The 25,135-nt window shown below is 45.5% G+C and overlaps 1 protein-coding gene across 1 annotated transcript in view; it reads right to left on the bottom strand.

Annotated features, from left to right (window-relative positions):
- Positions 1-838: 838 nt before the first annotated feature.
- Kdr (kinase insert domain receptor) overlaps positions 839-25,135 on the bottom strand; it is a 43,894-nt gene continuing 19,597 nt past the window's right edge. The window contains exons 14-30 of the mRNA XM_075942974.1: positions 24,017-24,163; positions 23,303-23,434; positions 20,496-20,602; positions 19,935-20,070; positions 19,470-19,574; positions 17,942-18,055; positions 17,353-17,441; positions 16,626-16,779; positions 14,719-14,816; positions 12,209-12,331; positions 11,958-12,069; positions 11,610-11,709; positions 11,098-11,203; positions 9,603-9,754; positions 4,876-4,975; positions 4,327-4,412; positions 839-2,613 (exon numbers count right to left, since the gene is read on the bottom strand). Coding sequence (XP_075799089.1) covers positions 2,418-2,613; positions 4,327-4,412; positions 4,876-4,975; positions 9,603-9,754; positions 11,098-11,203; positions 11,610-11,709; positions 11,958-12,069; positions 12,209-12,331; positions 14,719-14,816; positions 16,626-16,779; positions 17,353-17,441; positions 17,942-18,055; positions 19,470-19,574; positions 19,935-20,070; positions 20,496-20,602; positions 23,303-23,434; positions 24,017-24,163 — 2,057 coding nt within the window. The 3' untranslated portion in view covers positions 839-2,417. The remainder of the gene's footprint in view (positions 2,614-4,326; positions 4,413-4,875; positions 4,976-9,602; positions 9,755-11,097; positions 11,204-11,609; positions 11,710-11,957; positions 12,070-12,208; positions 12,332-14,718; positions 14,817-16,625; positions 16,780-17,352; positions 17,442-17,941; positions 18,056-19,469; positions 19,575-19,934; positions 20,071-20,495; positions 20,603-23,302; positions 23,435-24,016; positions 24,164-25,135) is intronic.

Here is a 25,135-nt window from a genome sequence, read left to right as displayed (position 1 = left end):
ACATGCACAGCCACTTTCATCCGAAAGCTGGGGAGGAGATGGTAAAGGCTGAAGAGCCGTGCAGTACAACATTCCTCCAGCTTCAGGAGGTGAGGGTTATACTTCATGAAGCGCACTGCTATCTTTGACAATCTGCTTGTAACCAAGCTTAGACCTCGTTTCATCCCAGGTATGAAAAGAAACCTCTGGTAAATGAAAATGTAATCAATAAGGGAAAAAAACATTAATTTTGGTGTTACTTTAGATTTGAGGAAGAGTGCTTAAGATAAAACAAACAAAAAAACCCAAAAGCCATCTAAAAAAAAGAGAGCCATGTTTGATTAGATAAATATTTCAAAACCTTTTGTTTACAAAAACACACTGATAAAATCTAGATATGGTGGTGCGTGCCCAGAATCCCAGCTCTGTGAAGGTGGAGGGGCTAGAATCGTAAGTTTTAAACCATTCTTGGCTGCATAGTTAGCTGGAGGCTAGCCTGGGCTACAGATCCTGTCACCACAAAACGCAAGCAAACAACAGCATTCAGCATTACTGAAGGTAACTCTGGGGTGGGGATTTGCTTTGCCCTCTGAATTCAAGCAAAAGCAGTCATTGGATAATGTCAGCCACGGATCTTACACTCTTACCTTACAGCCAGCCAAGCATCAGCTCCTTGCCTCCAGCTCAGTTTCGGAATCTCTCACCCCTGAGTTCCGAGGTTCACCCGGACAGTCCATGTGTTAACAATGTCACCACTGCCAGGGTGTAACAAGGACGAGTTTCTGTATGGATTATGATTGTAATGAAGATGAAGAGAGGAGAGACCACGGAATAGCTGTGATACTAAGATGCCCCTAGATCGTTTTACTCTGAATACGTTTATTGGTTTATAAAGCATTATAAACATTTGATGAAAATAGTCATCTTTATAAGAATAGAGACCCAGGACAAGTGGAACACACTCACATTATATCTGCTGCCCCCTCCTCTGTTCGAGGTGAGGGAAATGACAGGCATAGCGCATATCCCCTGGGAAAGGATTCCTTCGAGCTTCTCGATGTTTTTAATAAAACGACATTAGCTAATGAAAGCCTCATAACCTTTGTCATGCTACATAATCCTGATACAAAATGTGAATAGTACAAAGTTCATTATATATAATATAAAGTTTTAATATATTACATTTGTTCTACATAACAGACTATAAATATGTGTCCATAGCGTGTTCTACAGCCATTGTTCCCAGCTTTTCACACTATGGCACCAGATGGAAAGGACAGCTTCTTTTCTGAAAAACGCCAAGCACAAGGGCAAAAGCCAGTAGACATAGCTTTCTATGTTAAAACTCTAAGTGATACAGTAGATGTTGCTATAACCTCGGCTATAAGGTAATTTTGAAATCTGGCTAGTGCTTATTTATCCGGAGAGTGAACAAGCCAGTTCAGCGTTTCTGCCAGAAAGAGGCCACAAAGCTAAAATTCTGGGGTGTGAGAGTAGAGTGGGGTTGGGGGGAGAACAAGTGGCTACATCCTGCGTGAGCCTTAACCACCACAACTTGACATAGAACCCTCGGTCCTTGGCCCCAGACACTGCCACCGGGACAGACATGTGGGTGTCCATCCAGCAGAACCCTGAGTCGCGAACCTCTCCCGAACGTCCTCACTTTTGGTGTTCCGAATCAAGGCACAGCCTGGGAGATGAGGAGCAAGCTGCATCATTTCCTTCCTGGGGCCAGGCCAGGAGACACGTAAGAGTGAGGAAGGAACTCTCATTAGGAGGAGGAAACAGCACAGGGAACTCGCCTGTAGCCCAACTGCAGAGAGCACGCAACCTTCTAAAACCAGAACCCTTGCCGGTCGCCTTTGCGTTTCCTGACAGCCCACATGTCCGCCTCCGCCAGAGCCAGCACAATGCATCTGCAGGCTCCAGCCGCTCTCCAGGCAAGCTTGCGCCTTCCTTCCTACCAGTCCACAGCCCACACTTAACACTTGGCTCAGAGCCCACATCCTCAACGAAGCCGTTTAGGTAGACTCAGTCTTTCGGCATCTCACCCATCTTCAACACACGAAGCCCTACCATTGCCCATTTCACACAGTTTTACAGAGGTGTCCGTTGCCCTGGTATGGCTACTTCTTGGAGCATAGAGCCACTGTTTGAATGTCTTTTGTTTCAGCTGATTGTGAGACCCACAGCAGGGCACATTATACACAATTTAAAATGAATGGGAAAGAGAGTACAGTCAACACATTCTTGGGTCATGGGCCATCTTCTCCAGAGATGCCCTGAGGAACTAGCTCCTTGCAGTCTGAGGTCCTTCTTCTGTAATGAAAATCAAATGCGGCTACTTCCGGGTGGTAGAAAGAACAGCACTTGAAAATCTAAGCAGCACCTCTCAGGTGATTCCCGGGAGTTGGGGAGCAGGGTGAGAGCGCCTCCTTTTAAACGGGAGGTGAGCACAACGTGGTCCCAGAGTCGGCATGGTCTGCGGCCTCCATCAGCTTTAAAAGTTCCGCCTCCTCGCTGGAGTACACAGCAGTGTCGGTGTCATCTGAGTGGTACCCAGACTGGTAGCCGCTGGTCTGGTTGGAGCCTTCCGAGGCCACAGACTCCCTGCTTTTGCTGGGCATCATCCCGCTGTGGAAGAAATGGTAACCAGATGAGATGAGAAGGAGATGGCCCCTTGGCTCTTCACCCTCACCCCGTCCCCAGCTCCAAGGAGGTGGGATCTCCTCCAGAGACACCAGCCCCTATCTCTCCTTGCCCTAATCAGACTATCAGGCTCACTCAGACAAGGTCTACTTTCAGGTACTAGCCTGAGTTAGTAGTGGCAGATAAGTCCTCTCATTCAGGTCCAAGTCTTTCAAGCCCAAGAGGAGATAAAAGGCAGTTCTGCTGAGGTATGCAGAGCCCCTAACCAGTGGAACATTTTACAGCCTTGATGATTGACAAGTTTGTATACAATGATTGGAGCCAAGGGGTCTCTTTCATGATAATGAATAAAATTAGGATGGTCTAAAAGTTCATTTGCGGTTTTCCTATTCGGTCATTTAGGGGACTACATGGCTTATGAAAGATGTTAATAAATTTGTTGAGAAAAAAAAACCCTGAAAGACTGTGTGCAGGCAAGCCAAACATGTCAAAAACTGCTTTTTACTCATCAAAACCACATTCTTTGGACAAATTGGGGATTCAGTCACTCAGCAGCAACTGGAGAATGTTTTCAATGACACAGTAATCACGTCAAAACTAACAAATGTAGGCTGTGTGGACCGAAAAGCTCAGGGTTTGCCCTTTCAGGGGCCGTAGCCTCATTATTCATAATAAAAACCGCACAGAGAAGAGTTTATTTATTCTGTGTTAAGATATGGTTTAAAGTAGGTTCTCAAAGAGCTAGAAATACATTTTTCCCCTTTCAATCCACTCCTCCCTCCCCAGACCAAAACCAATTCGTGTTTCAAACAATGGCATAATGTTGGCCACTTAATAGTTCTGGATAAATATGGTTTGAGTCAAAGAAAGAAGCATACAATTGGTGCTCACGGTTGCTCGCTGGACTTTACAGGAAACAGCAAAATTTACTGTCACCATTGTTAGTGTTGACAAGCATAGCTCAAAAACATCTGGGGGTTCCCATCTCACACAGCTGTCCCGTCCTAAGTGGAGCACATCTTTTGTATTCCTACCCAGAATGAACCTCCCGGCAAATAAATAACTACTATTATCCCATTATTCTTTTCACTATAGAATTTCATAAATTTTTATGTTGAAATCAGGTATATTTATTCAAAGCAACTATACGTTGCTGCTGAGCCATGAGAGATGAATGACTCAAGATCACATTTAATACTTTCCCACAACTGAGAAGGATTCAAAGGATAATATTTAAATACACTAAATCAGTGACTTTGTATTTATTTACATAGCATCTTTCTTAATTACAGATAAAGTTAATTAGGAACAGGTTTGGCAATTCTTCAGACTGCAAACTTGTAATTCTTCATGATCGTGGCGTCTGCTGATGTCATTGCTGTTTGGCCAGGGCCACAAACACCACGGATCACAGTCGATATGTCGACCTATATCACATGCTCAGACGCTCCAGAGCCTTCAAAAGTTGGGTCATTAGAAATTGACGAAACCCTCTAACTCACTTCAGATTCTTTTTTCAGACCTATCAATTTCAGTGTTGGGTTTATTTCAGTTCTTTATCAAATTGCTTATTTGGGATATTAATGTCATCAACCTTCAAATGCCCTGAAAAGTAAAACTTCATCTACACTGAATGTCTTTATTAGGTCCTTTCAAAAATTCCCGTTGAAAGGTCTTTCTTATTTGGTTGAGTCTTACCCAAAAGATGGAGATAATTTATTCCTGTCTTCCAGGGTTTTCAGCTCTTCTGATGCCAGGACCATGCCACTGTCTGTCTGGCTGTCCTTTTTAGGAGACAATGAGAGGACAGTGAGTATGCACAGGGCCAGCTCCCTTAAACCCATTTCCAGTCCACCTAGCAGACAATACGTTTAAGTGTCCCGCCAAGGAGGGTAAGGGCATGGCAGCCAGAGACTGTGCAAGTCACAAGGGAAGCAAATGCTCCCAGGAAGTAGACTTAGGCCAGGGAGACACGACCGAGGACACTGGGGTCTCCTGCTCTCTGCACAGTGACACTGTGGGCCCTTGAGTGAAACCGAGCACACAGTTGGACTATCTTGACCCTTGGTCCAGGTGCCTTTCCTACGGCAAAACCAAAGACCCATCTCTGTAATGACCCCATGGCACATACCCTCAAGGAGAACCTTCATGAGGTTCCAAGACTCAAACGCTTGAGCTAATATTTATCTAGCTAGCATTTCAGCCTGAGAATTTATTTCTACAACTGTTTATAAAAGATGGACTTACATCTGGGATTACTTTTACTTCTGGTTCTTCCAGTGGAATATCTTCAAATGTTTTCACACTCACTGGCCGGCTCTTTCGCTTGCTGTTCTGCAGATACTGACTGCAAGAGAACAAACATTTATCTGCGTTGGAGTGGTTGGTATATTTGACCGCAGATGCTTCAAGTGATACCTACGTCCATTATCTTTCAACCACAAGTTTAATAGCAACCTTCAAAACAGCCTTTGGGGTGGAGGGAAGAAAAAGAAAAACAAAGTCTTCCTTTACTAGCACACACAGAAGGTTTAATTTCCTGTGGAAGTCCATTTAAAAGTAAAATATAACTGAAAAGAGTAAGGGAGACCCTGTGCCTTTGACTCATGCTTCTGAGGCCCGGGGCTGAACTCAGGTCAATGGAAGCTGACTCAACAGCAGCTGCCTTCTGATGGGCCCTGCCTGCCTGCAAGGGATTCCTCCAGTGAGCTCCGGATATAGAGCCATGGGCTTTCTATTTTTCTAGCCCATAGAAAAGGTGTCCCCCACAGTATTGACAGTCTGGGCAGAGGAAACGCCTTTGGTTTCTCTAAAGGATACTGTGCTAGGCAGTGATCTCAAGTCAACTTCTTCCTTCACCATGAAATACGGATCTAGGGCACAGAGGGAGGTGGGCTGCGTCTTACTCAGCCATGCTTCAGAGTCTCAAGACACTGCCTAACTTTGAGTCTAACATTGACTGTAGAAATGGGAGCATGGCTATGCTGCTCCATTTTAAACAGGCATAAGTAATAGCTATTCTTTCTAGCTTGCAAGGTTGTCAGGAAGGTGAACAGCACAGCAAATGTCAAGTTTGGTGTTCTGAGGATGCACAAAACTCTATCTTTTATTTTCCTCTTTTGGATTCCAAAGACCTTCAAAGAGTGAGACTTGACAGACAACGCATCACTTGTCCCTGGACGTTGCTCTTCCTTGCCACTTGCCACTGGGGGAGTCCAAAATATCCTATCCAAACCTCTTACAGCCCAAAGGGAGATAAGAGAAGGTCCATAGAGACAATAAGAGTATTCTTCACTCTTGTTCCACGATAAGCAGACTGCTGGCACAGGGCATTGTCGGGTCAGAGTTGAAGACTAGAAGCTGAGTGCCTCTTCTCTTCTCCAAGAGGTCGTTTCCTCCCCACACAGAGGACAGAATGAGGTTCCCAGTGACACCCTCCCTCAGGAGACTTCACAGGAAAGAGGACATCCAATTCAGGGGACAAGCAAAGCCCATTTCCTGCTGACTCTGGTCCTTCCTTGAAAGTCGTGACTGTCAGCGAAGGCTGGGATCATGGCTATCCGCTCAGTCAGGAAGACCTTTGGGGTTCTACCGCAGGTCAGGAATTGAGCTGAATGCTCTTCAGACATCGCCTCACGGCGTCTTCATGGTAACCTCTCCAAAATCCACTGGTCCAAAATCACATAACTAGAATCTCAGACTACAGTTGTGAAGGCTACTGAAAGTTTTAAACATAGGATTGGCATGACCAGATAGACTTTTTAGAGAATTGGCTGTGATTGAGAAGGAGAAGGCCAGAGGCAATAATACAGCCAGTTAGGAGACTTCACACTTATCTAGCGGAAAGGCAGGGAATCTGATTAAAGAAAGGGAATGCGCAGGAAGTTTGAAGCAGTGCCTGCATTCCACACAACCCAGCAGAGTGAGGAGGCGTGGATAGCACATAGCCACCTCCAGAGACTCAGATCCTTGACTTCTGATTTCAAAATGGTATGATCCTTCGCAAATGACAAAGCATTTTCCAAGGTCTCCTTGCATCTGCTCCCCGCCATCTCCCAAACAGATCTCTCATTATTTACCATTGGAGATGAAGAAGCCAAGGCTCAATGAGAAAATGGCAGAGGAAGGGTAGAACCAGGCACCAAAGCCCACACGGGGTTGTTTTTCCTCACCCCATGGGTAGCAGGATGGAAAAGAAGCAAGAAAGCCACAGACATCTTGCTCGGGTCTTTATTAAGCACCTACTATGGGCACAGCCTTGCTCTGGCTCCCATGTGTGCACAGACCCTGTGATGAGTGGGTGGGTTGAGTCACTAGGGATCGTTATGTAGATGGAAGGTGGAGAAAGAAGAGCCCCGTTTCAAGCAGTGATGGCCAAACCAAGACGAAGCTAGGAAGCTAGCAGGCTCTCTCAGGGATCACCCCACCTTGGATGTTTAATTACTCGCAATTACTCAGAATGGGAAGAAGAGTGTGTACCGAAGCCTTGCTCTGGGGGAGAGGACTGCAAAGACATCTCTGCTAAACTGCTGGGAATGGGAGGCGGAACTACCAGGGAAAATGACAAAGCAGCCACAGATGGTCCACACGCTGCCCTCCAGGAGAAACAAGACCGGCGAATATTGGGTTTCTTAGGGGAAGCATACACACTCGGGGCCACAGAGGATCCATGGGGAAAACTGGAGACAAAGCTAAGTCTAGACATAAGTGGCCCTCCCTGCCCCCACCCCTCTCCCTCTTCTCCACAGAACTGTTGAACAAATATTTTAAAAATAGTTTAAAGGGGCAACAGATCAAGAGGCTGCCTCCCACAGTGATGCTCATGCCCAGCTCTATTTATAACGCAATGGGGTTGAAACATATAAGGAGGAAGCAAAGCTAGAAAGACTCAGCATCTCTCCTTGCCTGGAAGCATGGGAACAGATAGAACATGCCTGGGGAGGAGCCTTAGCCTCAGCACATTCCCCCAGAGAAGCTGAACCACGCGAGACTCCTGCACTAGTGAGGGCAGTGTGCTCCCAGCTCTAATCCACATTGCCTTCGTTTACATCACTGTAAGGTGATGGCGGGCTTTGTTGTTTATAAAAAGAAAAATAGTGGAGCTGAGAGGGAACGTAAAGAAAAAGCTTCCAATTTCTGTTTTATTTTTCAGTTTGTGGATAGCTAAAAGAGAACCTAGTCTGGGAAGGCTCCTTCAAAACTCAGAGGCAGAAAATCTGAGCCAAACCTGGCTGGGCTGAAAAGCATGGTGTCGCATTTGTCCCAATCCTGGGGATAAATGTTAGCGAGTCCTCTTTTAGCCCCAGCCTCATGTTGGCATGCTTATCTCCCAAATACAGCTCCATCTCCTGCTTAGCACCACATTCCAGGAACCCAGCAAGCCAAATGGCCCAGCTCTGAACTCTCCTCTGTCTTGTCACAGGACATGACGAAGACAGTGAGCCATCAGATGGCTCTTGGACTGAGGAGAAGGCAAGACAGCCTGGCAAGAACAATGGTAAAGCCAGAATGGACTAGGACTTTGCATCCATGCGAGTTTCTCTTTATGACTCTTCTCTCTGAGAACCTCTCCTTGGAAGGAGGGAAAATGGCCCTCTGGCTGGAATCAGAATAGATACATTCTTCTCTGGGGGCAGGATGGGAAGCCACTCTCTTAGCAGCTGTCCTTTATGAAGTCCCTTAAAGTCCCAGGCACTTAGAAATACATTATAGCCATGACAGTGTGCAATCCTCCAAGTGGCCATTCGCAAACAACAGTGACCCTGCCTTCCCTCACACAGAGACTGGGCTGGGGGAGGGGCGAACCATATGGGACTTGTTTCAGGGCTACTAAAAGGCAGACCCAGGCATCGCACCTGGTTCTGCCAAGCTCTCATGTCTACATCTTTATTCATGATATTTTTGCACTGCTTCATGTAGGAGAGCTAAGACCTGTGCCTAGATGATACTTGCCGTCTGGTCTAAATCTAGAGTTCTCGCATAGTCAGAAATCTGATAATATACAGAAAAAAAAATTCTTCGGGGAAAACTGACTGCTCTTGTTATAAAAGCAATGGTAGCGTGTTGGTTGATATCTAACTTTCCCTCCCCCTCCCCCCACTCAGGATTCCTCAGGGCCAAACATCATTTCTAGGCCTCTTTAACCTCCTTGCAGCATGGCCACTGGGCTGGTGCCTCCCCAGCTGCCCAATTCCTTCTACAGCTTGGATTCACTCAGGAAGACAAGCAACACCCATGTTTTCAGGGGGGGTCTGCTCATAGAAGCACAATAATACCCAAAGCAAAGTCAAGTTGTCTTGGGCTTAGGGAAGGCGATGCTAAGGTCATATTGTGGAAAGCCCCACCAGCATTTTCCTCATGCACAGGTATTACCTGACCCCACCAAAAGCTCCCTGCAGAACCCTGCACAGACCAAGACTGGACTGCATGGCATTTGTTTTGAATAAACTTAGGCGCCCCAGCAGGTAAATAGAATGCTGAAACTCAGACAGGGGACAAACTTCTCTAGAGTGCCGCCCTTCTCTAGGACACAGCCTGTGGTGTGCCGTCTCCTCACCCGAGAGCCCTTGGTATGTTTCAGATTTGCACAGAATCCTTCCTTCCTGAGTCTTTCCTAAGCCATTTAATTCACCTTAATAAAAGTGTACACGGGGACGATTTTAATACAGATGTCTCCTTACCATGGCTCTCTCTCTCTCTTTTTTTCCCTGGAGATTAACAAACTGTGGTATTTTAGCTATTTGCTCCCACAAGGCTTAGAATTCTTAACGGCAGAATTGTGCCAGCAATATGGGCCGCAGATGGGAGGTCGTTCAACTCTCCAGATCTCCTTTGGAGAGCACGGCCCTTGTGAATGTCAGAACTCCAGTTAGCTAGAAGTAGTGAGTGACAGACAGGCTGAACAAATGTCTTCCTCCCACCCCCACCTCCTGAGCTGCCCTTGAAGCCCCCCTGAGGGGATGCTGGCCATATACCTGATTCCTGCTGTGTTGTCATAATGGAATTTGGGGTCGCACACTTCCTCTTCCTCCATACAGGAAACAGGTGAGGTGGGCAGGGAGAGTCCAGAGTCCTCTTCCATGCTCAGTGTCTCTGACATGGGAAGAACAATGTAGTCTTTGCCATCCTGAAACAATAAACACAGCATGCTATTGTTATGGCTGCTATCCTTCAAGGGCCTTTTCATGAGAAACAAAGGGCAGGGGGGCGTCTTGGCTGTGCACGCCGCTTTCATATCTGAACCCAAGACTTCAAGACTGTATTGGAAAAGGGTTGACAGAAACAAAAGGCCACTTGAAAGGGGTGTGTGGAAGAAGGTTACTAAAAGGGACTAAGGAAAAACTGGATTAGTGAAGGGACAAGAGGCCATGGTTGCCATGAAGACAAAGCCAGCAATGGCTGTGGAGGAAATGGGTGAGCAAGGAGCCTATGAATCAATTCTCCACAAAGACCTCCACAGGAGTCTGACCTTCAAAGTGAACAGCCTCAAGTCGAGCCTCTACATCCCAAGGCAATGGAAAATCCAAAGGCAGGGAAGAGAAAGGCCTAGGACAGCAGGAGCAGAGGAATTCCCAATAGTGCGATCTGCTGTTATTTCTCAAGAGGCAGAAAAGACAAGGTGATCCAATACATTGAAATGTTTGGAAGGTTTCTTTGGTGAAAATAGACGTGGCCCTCAAGTGTTCAGAAGGAAAAAGGAAGCAACTGGAATAGGGGACACCGAGCAGTAACAAACTCTAACAACAACAAAAAAGGGGGCCCAATCCCATTTTGGAACTGCCACGACAGCCTGACATTTCACCAAGAGGGGCCAGAGTACTGCCTTGGCATGATTTGCATGTTTCTTTTGTTTTGGCCTCGCTTGCAGAATTTACTAAAAATGACTTGAAATTCCTTCCATTTCTGATAATCAGTAAGTCAATCGGATTTTGATTTTGTTTGTTTGTTTGTTTTGTTTTTTGAGGGAGTCTTGCTATGCTGCCCAAGCAGGCCTCAAACTTGTCATTCTCTTGTTCCAGCCTTAAGAATTCTCGGATTACAGACATGCACTATCAGACTCAGCAGACTTTTTTTTTTTTTTAGAATAACATTTGAAGAGATAACACAAAAACAAGTAGGTGCGGACCAGCAAGATGACTCAAAGGGTAACGGCATCTTCAGTCAAGCCTCATGACTTGAGTTTGAGTTCTTGGACCCACATGATAGAGGAAGAGAATAGTTCCTGCAACTTATGACTAGCCCAGAGTTGCCTATTCTCAAGGTATGAATTAGGGTCCTATCAGTCTAAAGAGCAATTATTGCTTTAAGAAATCATTACTGCTCAAAACTGGAAGGCAGAGGCTCCTTTTTCAGTGACCCAGAGAACCACATGGTGCCTCGTGAGTGTTCAGGCAGTAGACTAACTGTTAGACCAGAGACCCTCGACCTGAAGGGTCTTTGTGGAAGCTTCTGGAGCAGAGGGTTACAAACCTGCTGAGCATTCGCTTGCAGGAGATTTCCCAAGTGTTCCACCAACTCTGAAAACGAGGGTCTCTGATTGGGGTCCTCATGCCAGCAGTCCAGCATGGTCTGGTACCTAGACAAGCAAGACACTGGTTTCATTAAAGCATGTCATTCTTCCAAGAACTAAAAGTCAAAATAGTACTCAAATGGGGGAAGTGTTTGTAAAGAGCCTATCAAGAACTGAGATACTAACTAGAGATACGAAACTATAGGAGACACAGATGTCAGCACTCACATGTCCAACTGTCTATAAAAGGGTCTTCTTTAACACACATCTTTATCAACCTTTAATAAAAGCTCTCTGGTATAGATAATACAGTAACGTGATGATGGTGCTTGAGGTAACCAAGGAAGGCATCAGAGAAAGGGCCAAACACAAACTAGGCCATGACGTCGATGCTCACAATGGAAGGCCTTTTCGCCTTCTTAGCGGGGAGAATTTGTGTGAAAAGCAAGAAGGGTGCTTTCCAGAGTCTTACATTTCTGGGGTGGTGTAGTCAGGAGCCCGCATTCTAGTTCCCTCTTTCAGTCTCCTACAGAAGTCTTCATCAATCTTGACCCCAGGATATGGGGAAGCACCTAGAGTAAGGACAGGAGCACCGTGAGCTTTGCAATCACCATAAAAAGCCCGTAATCCTGATTCTTTCGCATCCTTATGGCCTACAGAGTTTTTTTTGTTTGTTTTTATTCTTGATTTTACCATTTAAATCTTCTAAGAAATTCTATTTGATAGAAGGTAAAATACAGAGGAGAAAAGGACTTATTGGGCTCATCCACTATTATCACCTCCTCTGCTCCCAGGAGAGGGTCAAAGAGAAGTGACTCACCTAAGGAAAAGATTTCCCAGAGCAAAACGCCGAAAGACCACACATCGCTCTGAATTGTGTACACTCTGTCAAAAATCGTTTCTGGGGCCATCCACTTCAAAGGGAGTCGGGCCTAAATGGTTGAGAGCAAGACATCAGAACCCAAGTTAGCAGATTTCTAAGGAAAACACTTTCTTCACTTCCCAACACAGATCCACAAAGTTTGAATTTTGCGTTCGAATGGACCACCAGGTTCATCTCTAGATACTTACATCTCCCTTCCTGACATAATCTGGGTCTTTATAAATATCTCGGGCCAGGCCAAAGTCACAGATCTTCACCACATTCTTCTCTGAGAGGAGAATATTCCGCGCTGCCAGGTCCCGGTGGATACACTGTGAAAAGAACAGGATCGTGCTAAGTCTCCACACAGCTAATCTCTTTTACATCTGTTGTGACCTCATGCTTAAAAAAAATCCGACATCAGAGAACCATCTGATTAGCAAGAAGTGGGGTAGAGTTTTAGAGCAACCGGTCAGGAAAGAGGCCCGTGTGTTTCGCTGAGACACATCTGCTTATTCCATAAACAGTCCTGTCCTTTGGCGTTACATGATCTGGTTACAGTCTGATGATGGGCACGGTTTTAAAATGTGTCTCGGATCACATCCACACATCCTTTCCCTTGGCAGCCTCTGTGCCTTGAACTGGGTTATTCTAAGGGGATCCCAGAATAGATTTGCTTTCAATGGCTGTGAGGAAAGGAGAAGTGAGGATTCTCATTGGCTGGGTGTGCTCGGTTGGCTTTCTATTTCATTTGGTACTGAAGCTGGACTGGATCCGGAGGCAGTACACAGCGGTACTCATCCTGCTTCAAAGTGTTCGATATGACAGAAAAGGTCAACCCCGGCAAGGCTGGCCAGCGTGAGTGGACTGGACTCTGTAGAAAGTTCCCCAAAGCTCAGCTTTAAGCCTCGGGATTTGCAGTTCCTACACTGGTCTCTCCTTTCTGTCTTCCAACTTGATCTGACTTTCAGCTATTAAGGGGCCCTGTCACTCTGTGCTCACAGCCCTCAGCAAGCACCTAAGCACCAACTGAGAGGGAAGAAGAGCCTCAAAGAACTTTAGACATGAATGAAAGGCTTGCATAAGAGACCCAATCAGCACAGGGGTGACCGTGGGAGCTGGGAACCACTGCCTCTCCCCTGCCCAGCACCCCAGGTCAATAAGGGCAGTCTCCCTTGCACCAGAATACTCAGGAGAGCATTGTCTAGAGTGAGACAGTAAAATTGGAAAGGCCACAGAACAGATGGCATCTCTACTTGCTCTCAACCAAAGAGCTTCCTTTTTTCAGTTACATATATATCTCAAACCAACAAACCAACAAAACCACCTCGTGGTTACAAGAGAAAATAAAGGATTCTGGCTCCCCACTCACCAATCACTATATCAACTCTTCTTTCTAGTTGACAAAAGAAATTACTTGGCTCAAGAGTGAGTTCTGGCCTTTACAAAAATAATAACCTTTGAAAAAGACTCAAAGTCCTTCCCTTTGGGACGATCCTGTAGGACCCTGGTTCTCTCCCTTCTTGTTGGGAAATAGAGTGCAAGAAATATTCGGCAGAACTATCTAAGATTCCGAGGCTCTAGACGCTGTCAAGAAACTTTAAACTTCAGTGGGGCGAGGGGCAAGGGACCTTATAACGATAAAGAAAACAAACGAATTATTAAGGCCTTCTGTTCCCTCGGGAACCTGCAGCAAATACACTTCACCCACAGAGAGCTTTTCCTGAATATAATGTGAACCTTTCTTACATATCGCCCCCTTCCCAAGGTCACCAGTGACTTCCACCAACCTCCCTCCCACCTCAGTGTTGTTTACAACCTTTGGAATGTTTGTCCCCTGTCACGTCCCACCTCAGCCTTTGTTTGGCCTACTTTCTAATTTTAGCTGTTTTAATCGTCTGCATCTGATGCCTGGCCTTCCTGGCTTCTAATTATACAAATAACAAATAACTTTTTGATGGATGGTGGTGAATGTAAAATAAATTAAAAATAGACCCCACTACACCAAGATACCTACAGGACTCTACTCCCTGCCTCTTCTAGCTGCACAGATCACATCCTTAGTAAAGAGTTCCTCCTTTAGCTTGCATAACGTTGAAGTTCATGCGTGTTAGCATGTGCGCACGCAGACACATAGCATTTTCATATATTCTGTAAGCTTCTTCCCGCTTTGCTTCCTCTCACAACATCTGTTCCTAACCTTCCCCTTGTGCTGCTTGGTTATTGGTTGTTTCATCAGCTACAAGTGTTGAAACCTCGGGAAGAGCTGTCTTGGTTGAGTCACTACGGTGGCACTTAGAAGTCTATGTAGTCAGCCAGGAGGTGTTGGAGCACACCTCTAATCTCAGCACTCGGGAGGCAGAGGCAGGCAGATCTCTGTGAGTTCCAGCCAGCCTGGTTACTAGAGGAAGTCCCAGGACAGCCAGTGCTACACAGAGAAACACTTTCTTGAAGAAAGCAAAACAAAACAAATTACCAACCCCCAAAAAAGATTCAAAACAAAACCTGACGCTTAGTAATTGGTCAATGAGTATTACTGATATGAATGAATTTCATGAATGCTCTAGCCACCTTTTATTCACAGAAAAAGGGCCTCCCCAGAGGAACAAATTTAAGAATCCTAAAAGTGATGTATGACTTTCCAACCAGAGCAAGCGCTGTCTCATTCCCAAGCCTGTGATCTGAACACAAAGCTTACTGTCCCCTTGACCTGTCATACCTTCCTTGATGCCAGGAACTCCATGCCCTTAGCCACTTGGAAGCTGTAGCAGATGAGATGCTCCAAGGTCAGGAAGTCCTTGTACAAGTCTTCAGAAGCTGTGGGAAGAGCAAGAGGACACAGCTGAGTGTTCCCATCAGTTAGTAGCCCTGTGATCTCAAGATTCGAGAGTCAGTTTCAGGAGACAGAAGCAGAAGACCTGCCCATTTGCGAAACCCCAAACCATTAGCCTTCATCATACTCCTTGGGGAAAAGAATGCTTTCTCCATTTTGGTCAAACTGAGTCACTAAATCCAGAAGGGAGAAGAGAGATGAAATCGGTGAAGACAACAAGAAGAGAAAAAGGACCTTTTAAAGTCTGCTATCTCAAGCTGTTTTTGTTTTCCCATGAATTCAGAGGGGAAAACAATAGCTCCTATGAAGAAACTCTAAAAATAAAAGAACAATATTGAGGGTCATCAAATCTTTTTTCTCTAGGCTTTTGTCTCCTGGGACAAAGACCAAAGTTCAAACTGCAGTCCACAACAGATAACTAAAAATAACAGAAAGAGATTTATTTCTCTCACTTTCAAACTTAAGACGAGAAGCAAACATATTAAGTCTGTCCTGGAAAGGAGACTTTCCTCCACGGAGAGGAGTGAGTGACCACAGGCGTGGAAGAAAGATGGATTTGCATAAGTTGGTAGCGTTTATTACAGCACAACCGATACACATAAACACTGAGGCACTCCTGGATGTTTTGAAATGCTCTCCTAACTTATCAGATAAGATATGGCTACTGTCTCTTTCCTGGACACAAGACCAGAGTAAACACAAACTCAATTGCCATAACAGACTTGTTAGTATTGAGAAAGCTGAGACTTCTTTCTTGATGACTTCTTATGCTAATGGCTAGGAACAGTGAAACTCTCTTCATTCTCCAGATAAAGAAATAGAGGCAAAGTCCTGGCCTGCAATTCCAAGCCATTTACACTTCAGCCCTCCACCCCTAACTCCTTGCATTTCCAACTTACTGGCTACCAACTGTGATCAAGAGGGTGCTCGACCCACTTACTGGTAGACCTCATGAGGAGAGGCCTAACAGCTTCCCCATGCCCTCTAGCCCAAGTCCTAACCACCAGCTGCCTGTATGGTTTCCAAGAGAAAGAAATTGGATCCAGTTCTATCAGTCAGCCTGGGGCAGGGGAAACAGAAGTGGGGTTGGGTTTGTCTACACTCACATCCCAAGACCACCAGGCATCAGGCATCCTTGTCTCTTTCATCACACAGCGGTGCCTGCTACTAATGATGAAGGCAGACCTACAGTGTGTCCTGGCGCTGACTGAAGTAGTGGAGAGGCCGAGGTCCAGCTCCACCCATACGTACCACTAAAGCATCATTGGGATCACAACCAAGTGAGGCAAGACTAAGGCATGTGACTGGAGATGGAGAAGCTAGCTAGGGTGGAGTGAAGACAATGGCCATGTCCTCACCCATCTTGGAGAAGGTCGGGAAGAGATGCCCAAAGGGCTTCTGTGTGCTGCTAACGCATGTTACCTATTGGATCTGAGCCACCTACGGCAACGAAGACTAGCCAGACCCCATAAAGCTCCCTTGCCCTTTCCAAACACGGAATTGAACCTTTACTTCCAATAAATTCTCATCCAGTATTGGACCAGAGTGTTGATTTGATTGCTAGTGACAGCTTAGCCCACTGAGCTACCTAGACTTCTCAGGATAACCCTGCTTTCACTCCCAGTAGAGTTCACTGTCTGTTTGGGGCTTCCATACTTTCGTTAAGTTTGACTGGACGCTACCTAGGAATTTAGATTTCTTTCGTACGTGAAGCTTTCCCCCATGGCTGAATATCTTGTCACCATCCCTTTCTACAAGAGTGTGCTTTAGGGACAGGCTGCAAGGGCAGGTACCTTCTTCTTCCTCCACATCACTGAGGGATTTCTCCTCAACAAATCCAGAGCTGGCCGAGCTCTGGCTGCTGGTGATGCTGTCCAAGCGACGCTTCAGATCCACAGAGAGCTCCCCGACATAGTCTTTCCCCTGGCGGAACCGGGCGCCTTTGCTCTGGAAAAGAAGGGACTGTGCAAATTCCTCGAATACAAGATGGGTCTCTCATGCATGGCGAGGTTACACACAGTTGAGACTATTAAAAGCAAAAAAGAGAGACAAGTCTAGAATCCTACAGAGATGAAACGCAGGGCAAGTTTTACCAGTGTTCCTTCTCCAACGCCCATGCTCCTTCTCTTTGGTGTCAAGTGGTAAGTGCTACATTTCCAAACATACTCAGACACACTGTCATTAGTGCCCCCTTGACAGGGGGACGCACCCTCCATGGCGCCAAATATGGCTGAGGTGACAGACTATCATTCAGAGCCAATGTTCCGTCTGCCCTACCCTTTCTTTAATCAAATCTAGCACCATCATAATGGGTCAGGAGATTAAAGTCCTAAAAATAAAATATGAGAAGCACACAATCCCCTTAAGTGGATGCTAAGATAACCAGGAAAACATGCAAAGAATTTCAACGAAAAGACACATGTGAAGCTGCTTTGAGTTTTTCTCCGCTTTCATGTATGGCCATGCTCAGGTGGATGGAGATATACATGTGTGACCATGCTCAGGTAGACGGCAACATACCTTATAAGGAACAAATTCATTTCTCTTGCCCCGTAAGTAAGTTGATAGGTTTCCAAACTTGCAGAACTCCACAATCACCATGAGAGGCCCTGCAAATGATACCGCCAGTTACGACAGGAAAATGCACTTCACGAACACGTCTCGCTAAGAACTTAGCATACTGATAAGCTCAAAACTGCCCTGGAAGAAGTCTTATATGGGAACTCTCTCATGGGAACAGAAATCAGCTGACCCCAATCCCTCCTGCTGTAACTTTTCTTTTTCAAGCTGATTCTACAGGCATAATCGAAACATCAGCAATCAGCTGAGATGTCACAGTGGGAAAAAAGGGAGCTGACTTGAGGTTCTTTTCTTCCGAGGTCTGGGGTGTTCATCTTGCCCATCGAACACTCACTGTATAAGTAGCAAACATCTCCCTGTGAGGAGAACATTCTTCAATTCAAAGGATGCTGCAGAATCCTTTGATTAGAGAGTCCACTGAATCTCTCTGGAGCCTAGCACATCTAGGGCTCTGCAAAGGACTGCTCCCTGGAACACCACCAGCACTGTTAGTCCCACGCAGGTGGGCGGAGCCACAGCAGTTACTCACCTCCGGGCTTGGTGCAGGCGCCTAGAAGGTTGACCACATTGAGATGGTGGCCAATGTGGATGAGGATCTTGAGTTCAGACATGAGGGCTCGGTGCTCGCTGTGTGTTGCTCCTTCTACGAATTCAGAACAAAGACAGACACCGTTAGGTGTGGCCGTTGCTGCAGGATGATGGACGCACTTAGCTGTGTGACTGGCACTCCCGGCGGAGCTCAGTTACAGCTAACGGGGCAACTGCCAAGTGCAAACTCTGTTTTCTAATTAGAAAGCAAGGCTTTACTTTAAGCAAACCCTGAATGATTGGTATTTAAAGACATCTAAGGCAAGGTTTCTTGTAAAGTTAGGAACATATCTGCAACAGAATCACATTTAGATTCTCTTTCTGTACAAAACTGGAATTTTCTATTTCAGCTTTAGTAGGCTGCTTAGGGCCTGGTCATTTCAATACCTCCTCATAGGGAAGCACATTAAATATTCTCAGATCTAGGGACCAGTGAGTTGGCTGGGTGGGTAAAGGCCCTTGCCACTGATTTTAACGATCTGAGTTCAAACACTGGGACCTACACGGTGGAAGGAAAGAACTGACTCTTGCAATTTGTCCTCTGACAACTCATATTCTCCCTCTCTCTCTCTCTCTCTCTCTCTCTCTCTCTCTCTCTCTCTCTCTCTCTCTCTCCACCTTCTCCCTTCTTTCCACACACACACATAAACGAATGTGGTAAATCGGCTCAGGTCCATGCTGATATTCCAATTGATCTGCACCAAATAAATAAGTTAACAGGACCAGCACACAGCAAAAATATTTGCTCATGGGTCTAATGGGCAAATGCTCTCTCACCCACAGACATGGGTTCCATCTCAGGGCCTAATGACCCATCTACACACACACACACACACACACACACACACACACACACACACACACACCCTAAGCCTCTAGATAAAAAATGCAAATGGAGGAAACGGCCTTTAAAAGGCACAAGAACCTTCTAGCAAAGGGCAAGCTTCTCCCTCCACCGAAACAGTCACAAATTGAGCAGAGGCTTCCCTCCCCTCCCCTCATCAGAATGTCCAGGCGGCAGGTCCTTTACAGTGGAAAGATGCCGGTGTCTAAAAGAACACCCACGTCCTCCTCTGTCTGAACAGCCACTCTTACTTTGCAGTGCACCTTCAGAAAGTTCTTTGGAATGTTCTAATTCTAAAAGAACATGATGGTTTTGCATTATACTATTTTTTACTGATTATAAAGGGTTTATAATCAGTTTGCATCATAATACTTTGAGGAACAATTTTAATAGAACCAGAGAGTTTTCCCTCACAAAACCAGGACCACTAAACAGAATTGTGTAAGTTGATCCTTGCTCCCCCCCAGACATGTGCCCTTGCATGAGGCTCCAAAGGAGGAACCTGTCTCTAATTTGTGCAAAGGCACTATCAGCCAGGGGCTTTCTGTCCCACCTATCCACAGAGCCATGCTTAACGAAGGGCGAAATAAAGAGAACCACATCACAATGTCATTGTGCTTTTTACCTTTCAACATTTTGACAGCCACTGTTTTGCAGGTCGCTGTCTTGTCAATTCCAAAGGCGTCTGCCTCAATCACTTGGCCAAAGGCACCACGGCCGAGAGGCTTCCCTGGAACCGGTGATAATGGCAATTACAAAATCTGGTTGTCTCGACACACTACCAGAGGGTTATGTGAAGATTCTGATTGGTTAAAGGGATGTTGTATTCCATTTAGACCCACATTCCGCTTTACTCCCTCAGCCTGCTTTCCCCTGCACCTTCCAAAGTGCCCTGCTTTGGATGGTTATACAGGTTCCTCATCACCAAAAGGCTATAAGGGTGATTACCCAAAATCAGGAGATACAATTAATATTTACAAATAAGAATACATCATTTGATGTAAGAATAATCTAGACAGGCCATTGCCTCAAAGGAGAGTTAGGTGGGCTGGTAAAACCAATGTCAAGTTAATAGCAGTTGACAACTCACCTAGTTTCAGCCGGTCCCTGGGGAATTCCCATTTGCTGGCATCGTAAGGCAAACGTTCACAGCGCTCATCCAAGGGCAGCTCATCTGGATCCATGACAATGGACAAGTAGCCCGTCTTCAGTTCCCCTTCATTGGCCTGGAAAGCATAAACCCTCCCAGTTACACAATCCTGTTGTTTGCTTGTTGTTTTGTATACTTGTTGCTGTTTAATAGGGGACCCATTCAGAGTGTCTCTTTCCCCAATAAAACTCCCAAAGTTCAAGAGAAGTCCTATTATAACCCTCCTTTTAGTGCCTCTTTAGTTCCCAAAATGAGTTCCGAATAAAGTTTCTAAATCTTAATTACAGTGGACAGCCCAAACCCCTGACCCCTCTAGTGGCTTCCATCAATTAATGCCCGTAGCTCAGCCAAAGAAAATGGACAAGAATGTTATTGTGCTGAAGTGAAAATGTGCCCACTGAGCCACTAACAATGGGAAGAAGCGGCTGAAAGAAGACCAGTCAGGTTCCATTAATCACAGAAACCAATACGCAAGGGGCAGGAGGGACATCGTGTTGTTACCCGCTTAACGGTCCTCAGAACAATGACAAGAAGCAGCCAGAAGAACATGGCAATCACTGCAGTGCCCACAAGAATGATGACTTCCAGGTTGGTCTTTTCCTGGGCACCTGGAAGATACAGGCGAGGGATCACCAGCTGGGAACCCACAGCCTTTGGTAGAAGGCGCCAAGTGTGACATAGAAGGCAAGACCTCAGGCTGATCCGCTTTCAAGACTCCGAGGGACCAACAACCACAGACTCCATCAGTTTGACAGAGTCCACCACACGCTTAAAGGATAACAGCAGCATACCAGTCAGGGAAGCATCCAGGAATAAGATTCCCAAACAACGAACCGTAGGTGTAAGTGTCTTCAGAGATGCTTACAGGATGTGTTCGGTGAGGGACCTCTTTTGAGGGAAAAAAAAGTTCTTTCTATTTGTGGGTAATAGCGTCTGATTTTGTGTGTGTGGTGTGATTTAGGAAACTACACAAGGAAAGAAGGGAAGCCCTTTGCCCAGGCAGCAACTTGTGACCACACAGCTACTATGAACTTGTTGCTTTGAATATGTCACTCTCCTTCACTGTTTCAGTAAGTTTTCAGTTTTTTTTTTTTTGGTTTTTCGAGACAGGGTTTCTCTGTAGCTTTGGAACCTGTCCCTTTGTAGACCAGGCTGGCCTCGAACTCACAGAGATCCTCCTGCCTCTGCCTCCCAAGTGCTGGGATTAAAGGCGTGCGCCACCACCGCCCGGCCGAAGTTTTCAGTTTTCAGCTTGAAGAAAGATTTGAAAAATTGAGCTACTTGTCTGAGAAACACAGGAAGTTGGTGGGTTGTTCAAGGGTTGTACCGGGTCTGTGCAAATAGAGCTGACCAATACTTCATCCTGTGGCAGAAGCCTGAAAGAAGAGAAGAAAGGAGAGAGAGAGAGAAAGAGAGAGAGAGAGAGAGAGAGAGAGAGAGAGAGAGAGAGAGAGAGAGAGAGAGAGAGAGAGCGCACTGGCTGTGAAAAGAGGAGAGAGGAAAGACAGCACTAAGCAGGGCAAGGAAAGTCGAGGACTCCTCTCCCGGGTGTGTTCCAAGTGGAGAATTACAGGCAGAAGGCTCTCAGCACCAAGTGATTAGTGGGGAGGAGATAAGGATACAACTATCACTTGAGGTCTCTGTCTCTCCACTCATATGGTTTAGTGTGAATTGAAGGAAGCCCTGAGCTGGGGGGATGACCCAGAAGCCAGAAGACAAGCAGTCCATTAGCTGGCAAAATAGGAGTTACCAGTTGGGAGACAAGCTCTGAGTGTGTCTGTAAGAGGATTCGGTTTCTCTGCTATTCCCAGAGAAGCAATTCTCCCTCTATCTTAATGTAAAGATCTAAAAGCTTACCCACATATACAGAAAAAAGGCCAAAGGTTCAACTGCCTCTATCAGTTTATATATGAATATTCTCACAGGAACATCTGAGAGTTGAACATGGTGCTACTCTCCCCAGGTAAATCTCCACGATACCCATGCCACTGTGCCCACTTAGGCTGGGTAACCGAATGCAGAAGGCTAATGAAGAGAGCTGAAGGGAGCATCCTCCCTGGATCGGCACTAAGACACGATGCCTTTGGAAGAGACAGAACCACCATGCCCTCTGGCATCTTCACTAGCCGCTGAAGTTTGCGGAATCCTAACATTCTTACAGATGTGAGAGCATGCTAGTAGTTCCAGAGGCAGTATTCGATGACGTGAGTTGACTAATTAAAGGAACCCACATCTGCACCGTGAGACATTAGAGATCTGCCAAACCCGTCTCTAACCTCCCTCAGTCACCCCTGCACACCACACCTTCAGTCACACAATAGCCTTGTTCTCTTAGTGGGTTACAAAAGAAGATCAAAAAAATTAATCAGTCATGTTCTTCCTAAGTTGAAATAGTCTGTCATAGATTGCTGACTGAAAAATAGGTGGATTTCACATCAATCCAGTGCTCACACACACAGATAGATAGACTAGATAGATAGATAGATAGATAGATAGATAGATAGATAGATAGATAGATAGATAGATAGATAGATAGATGATAGATAGATAGATGATAGATAGATAGATAGATAGATAGATAGATAGATAGATAGATAGATAAGAGGGAAAGAGGTTTCCTTTTATTTTTCAATAATAACCCTCAATTGTTAAAAAAGCAATCATCTTTTGTTAATGAGTGAATCCTGTCTTGGCTCTAGCAAAAATTCTGAACCCGTGTCACTAACTGAATAGCAATGTCAACACCAAATATATTATTTTTTCCCAAGTAGATACTGGAATGCCATTTCTGTAAGTTAACTTGGCCATTAAAACAAAATGAAAACCAGAAGATACACATTGCTTCTGGCTAAACGTTTTCTCACAGTGAGAAGTGTGTGGATAGGAAATATTCTACAGGCAGAAGCACACCGCTAACTTTGCTTTCTGGTTAAAAGAACACATGCCCATTGACGACAGATTATGAAGAACAGGTGGAGAATTCCTAGCTCGGAATTCCCAGAGGACCATGATCTGAAACTTCCTGAGTGCTCATCCCTTCCCTCAAGTGACAAGCCACAGGCAAAGGATAGGTGCACTGAAAATATTGCATGAAATTACCTTTAGATTATGTGTATAGGTTTATATAATGCCTAAATAAGTTTTATGTTTAGATGTAGATCTTTTCCTTAAAATACCTACTAAACTTGTGAAAGAAAATATTCTGAACTCTGGACTACATCTATTCCCAATAATTGACATCTGAGACAATTGACCATCCTGAAGAGCATAGCCACCCACACGCCATGGTTCCATGATGTCACTCTGACCTTCTATGATGAAGAGTGTCTCCGCTCTGGCACAACCTAGGACATTGCAGGCCTGGCAGGTGTAGAGGCCTTCATCCTCCTTCCTCACCCTTCGGATGGTGAGGTTCCGGTTCCCATCTTTCAGTACAATGCCTACAAGTGGAAGGAAATGTTTGCTTTATTTCTGATGATGCCATCTGAGCTTTATCCAAGAAAACGTTTAGAAGAGTTGCTGCCCTTCATCGTGGGCTAGGATCCAACTCTAAAGAGGTGGATGGCTCATTTCGGAGCCAGATGGCTCCTGTACCTAAATACTGCTTTGTGTGTTCATGTAGGGGAGGAGGCATGCATAGAAGTCAGAGGTCAATGTTGGGTGTCTTCTTTATTCTTTTCCACCTCATTCTTTTGAGACAGGGTCTCTCCCAGAATCTGGAGCTCAATGATCCAGCTAGACAGGCAGCCAAATGGTTACAAGAATGCACTTGTCCTCCACCCCCCAACACCCCCTCCCCTTAGCACTGGCATTATAGAAGGATGCTGAATCTAGCTTCCCACATGGGTTCTAGGAATGTGAGCACAGGTCCTGAGGCTTGTTGGCAAGCATTTCACTGACTGAGCTGTCTCATAAGTACTGCTTTCTGCCTGCTTTGAAATAAACCAAGAAATGACAGCGGTCTTACATAGCATCCTTGAAAAAAAAATCTGCCACTAGAGAAATAGACAAGTTTCACTCACCTGAATCTTCCACGAGTGTCTCATTGTCTTTGAACCACGTAATGTGTGGTGTAGGGTTTCCAGATGCTAGGCACGCAACTTCAATAGTTTCACCGATCATCGTCGTCTGATTCTCCAGATTTCCCAGGATCATGGGTGCCATGCGCTCTATACACATAAAAAGAAAGCCATAGAGCCCACGGTTCCAACTATGTGAACAGCTTTGGTGTCCTGTCACTACTGGACAGTCTAAACTTAAGAAGCAGTAGCCCACTGATGAAGTGGACTGAAACCCAATGCTGGTGGATGCGTTGGGTGAACTAAGGAGGGACAGTTCTGACAGACCATGGCAGCCTTTCCGTGTCCACATTAGCCACCTTACATACAAGTCACAAAATAAAGATTTGGGACTCTTGGGAGATGGCGCTTTTCAGATTATAGTATTTCCCCCCTCTAATCACACAAGGCTTTCCCAAAGGGAAAGTGGTAGGCACTAAAAGTACAGTTTCATCATGTTTTCCCCTGGGAAGGGCAAAGATTCAGAAGAAGTACATAGGGAGTGACTTATATTTTTTGGATAACTTTATATCATTTCTAATACTTACTATCCATCATATACGATGAGGGCCAGGCCATTCGCCTTATTTTTAGGTGAGGTGATCGCATCTCAGGGGTTTAAGTATCTCACCCCAATCCCTATAACTAAGCCAGTGGTTGTGCTATTAAAAGAAATCGTGAGCCTGAAAGTCGGTGTAATTCCTGCTAAAGCACAAACAAGCCAAACACAAAACCCATGGGCATTTGTTTACATGCACAGCATAATACCAGCTTTACCCTCCTCTTGCAGGTAATCTATCTGCTGCAGAAAGACCTTTTCCAAATCAAATGGGCATCGAAAGAATTACGGGGAAAGAATCCACGTTAACACTTAGAAACTGCAAGTGTCTCTACAATGCATTACGTCGGAGTTTCAACAAAGGTGCTGGACTCTGGTCAGTTTCTAAAAACAGATTTCGGGGAAAGAGCAGGAGCATCCTTATAGAGCCACACCCACTCACTGTGATCTTGCTCTTCCTGCATGGCTAAGCCAGGAGCCTCCTTCACATCTCTTTCTAAACTCTTCCACCTCTGGACCAGCTA

Source organism: Microtus pennsylvanicus, chromosome 12 (assembly GCF_037038515.1).
Source record: "Microtus pennsylvanicus isolate mMicPen1 chromosome 12, mMicPen1.hap1, whole genome shotgun sequence".
Lineage (NCBI taxonomy): Eukaryota > Metazoa > Chordata > Mammalia > Rodentia > Cricetidae > Microtus > Microtus pennsylvanicus.
The sequence above is the reverse complement of the archived record's forward strand: the minus strand, read 5'-3'. Positions and strand labels throughout refer to the sequence as shown.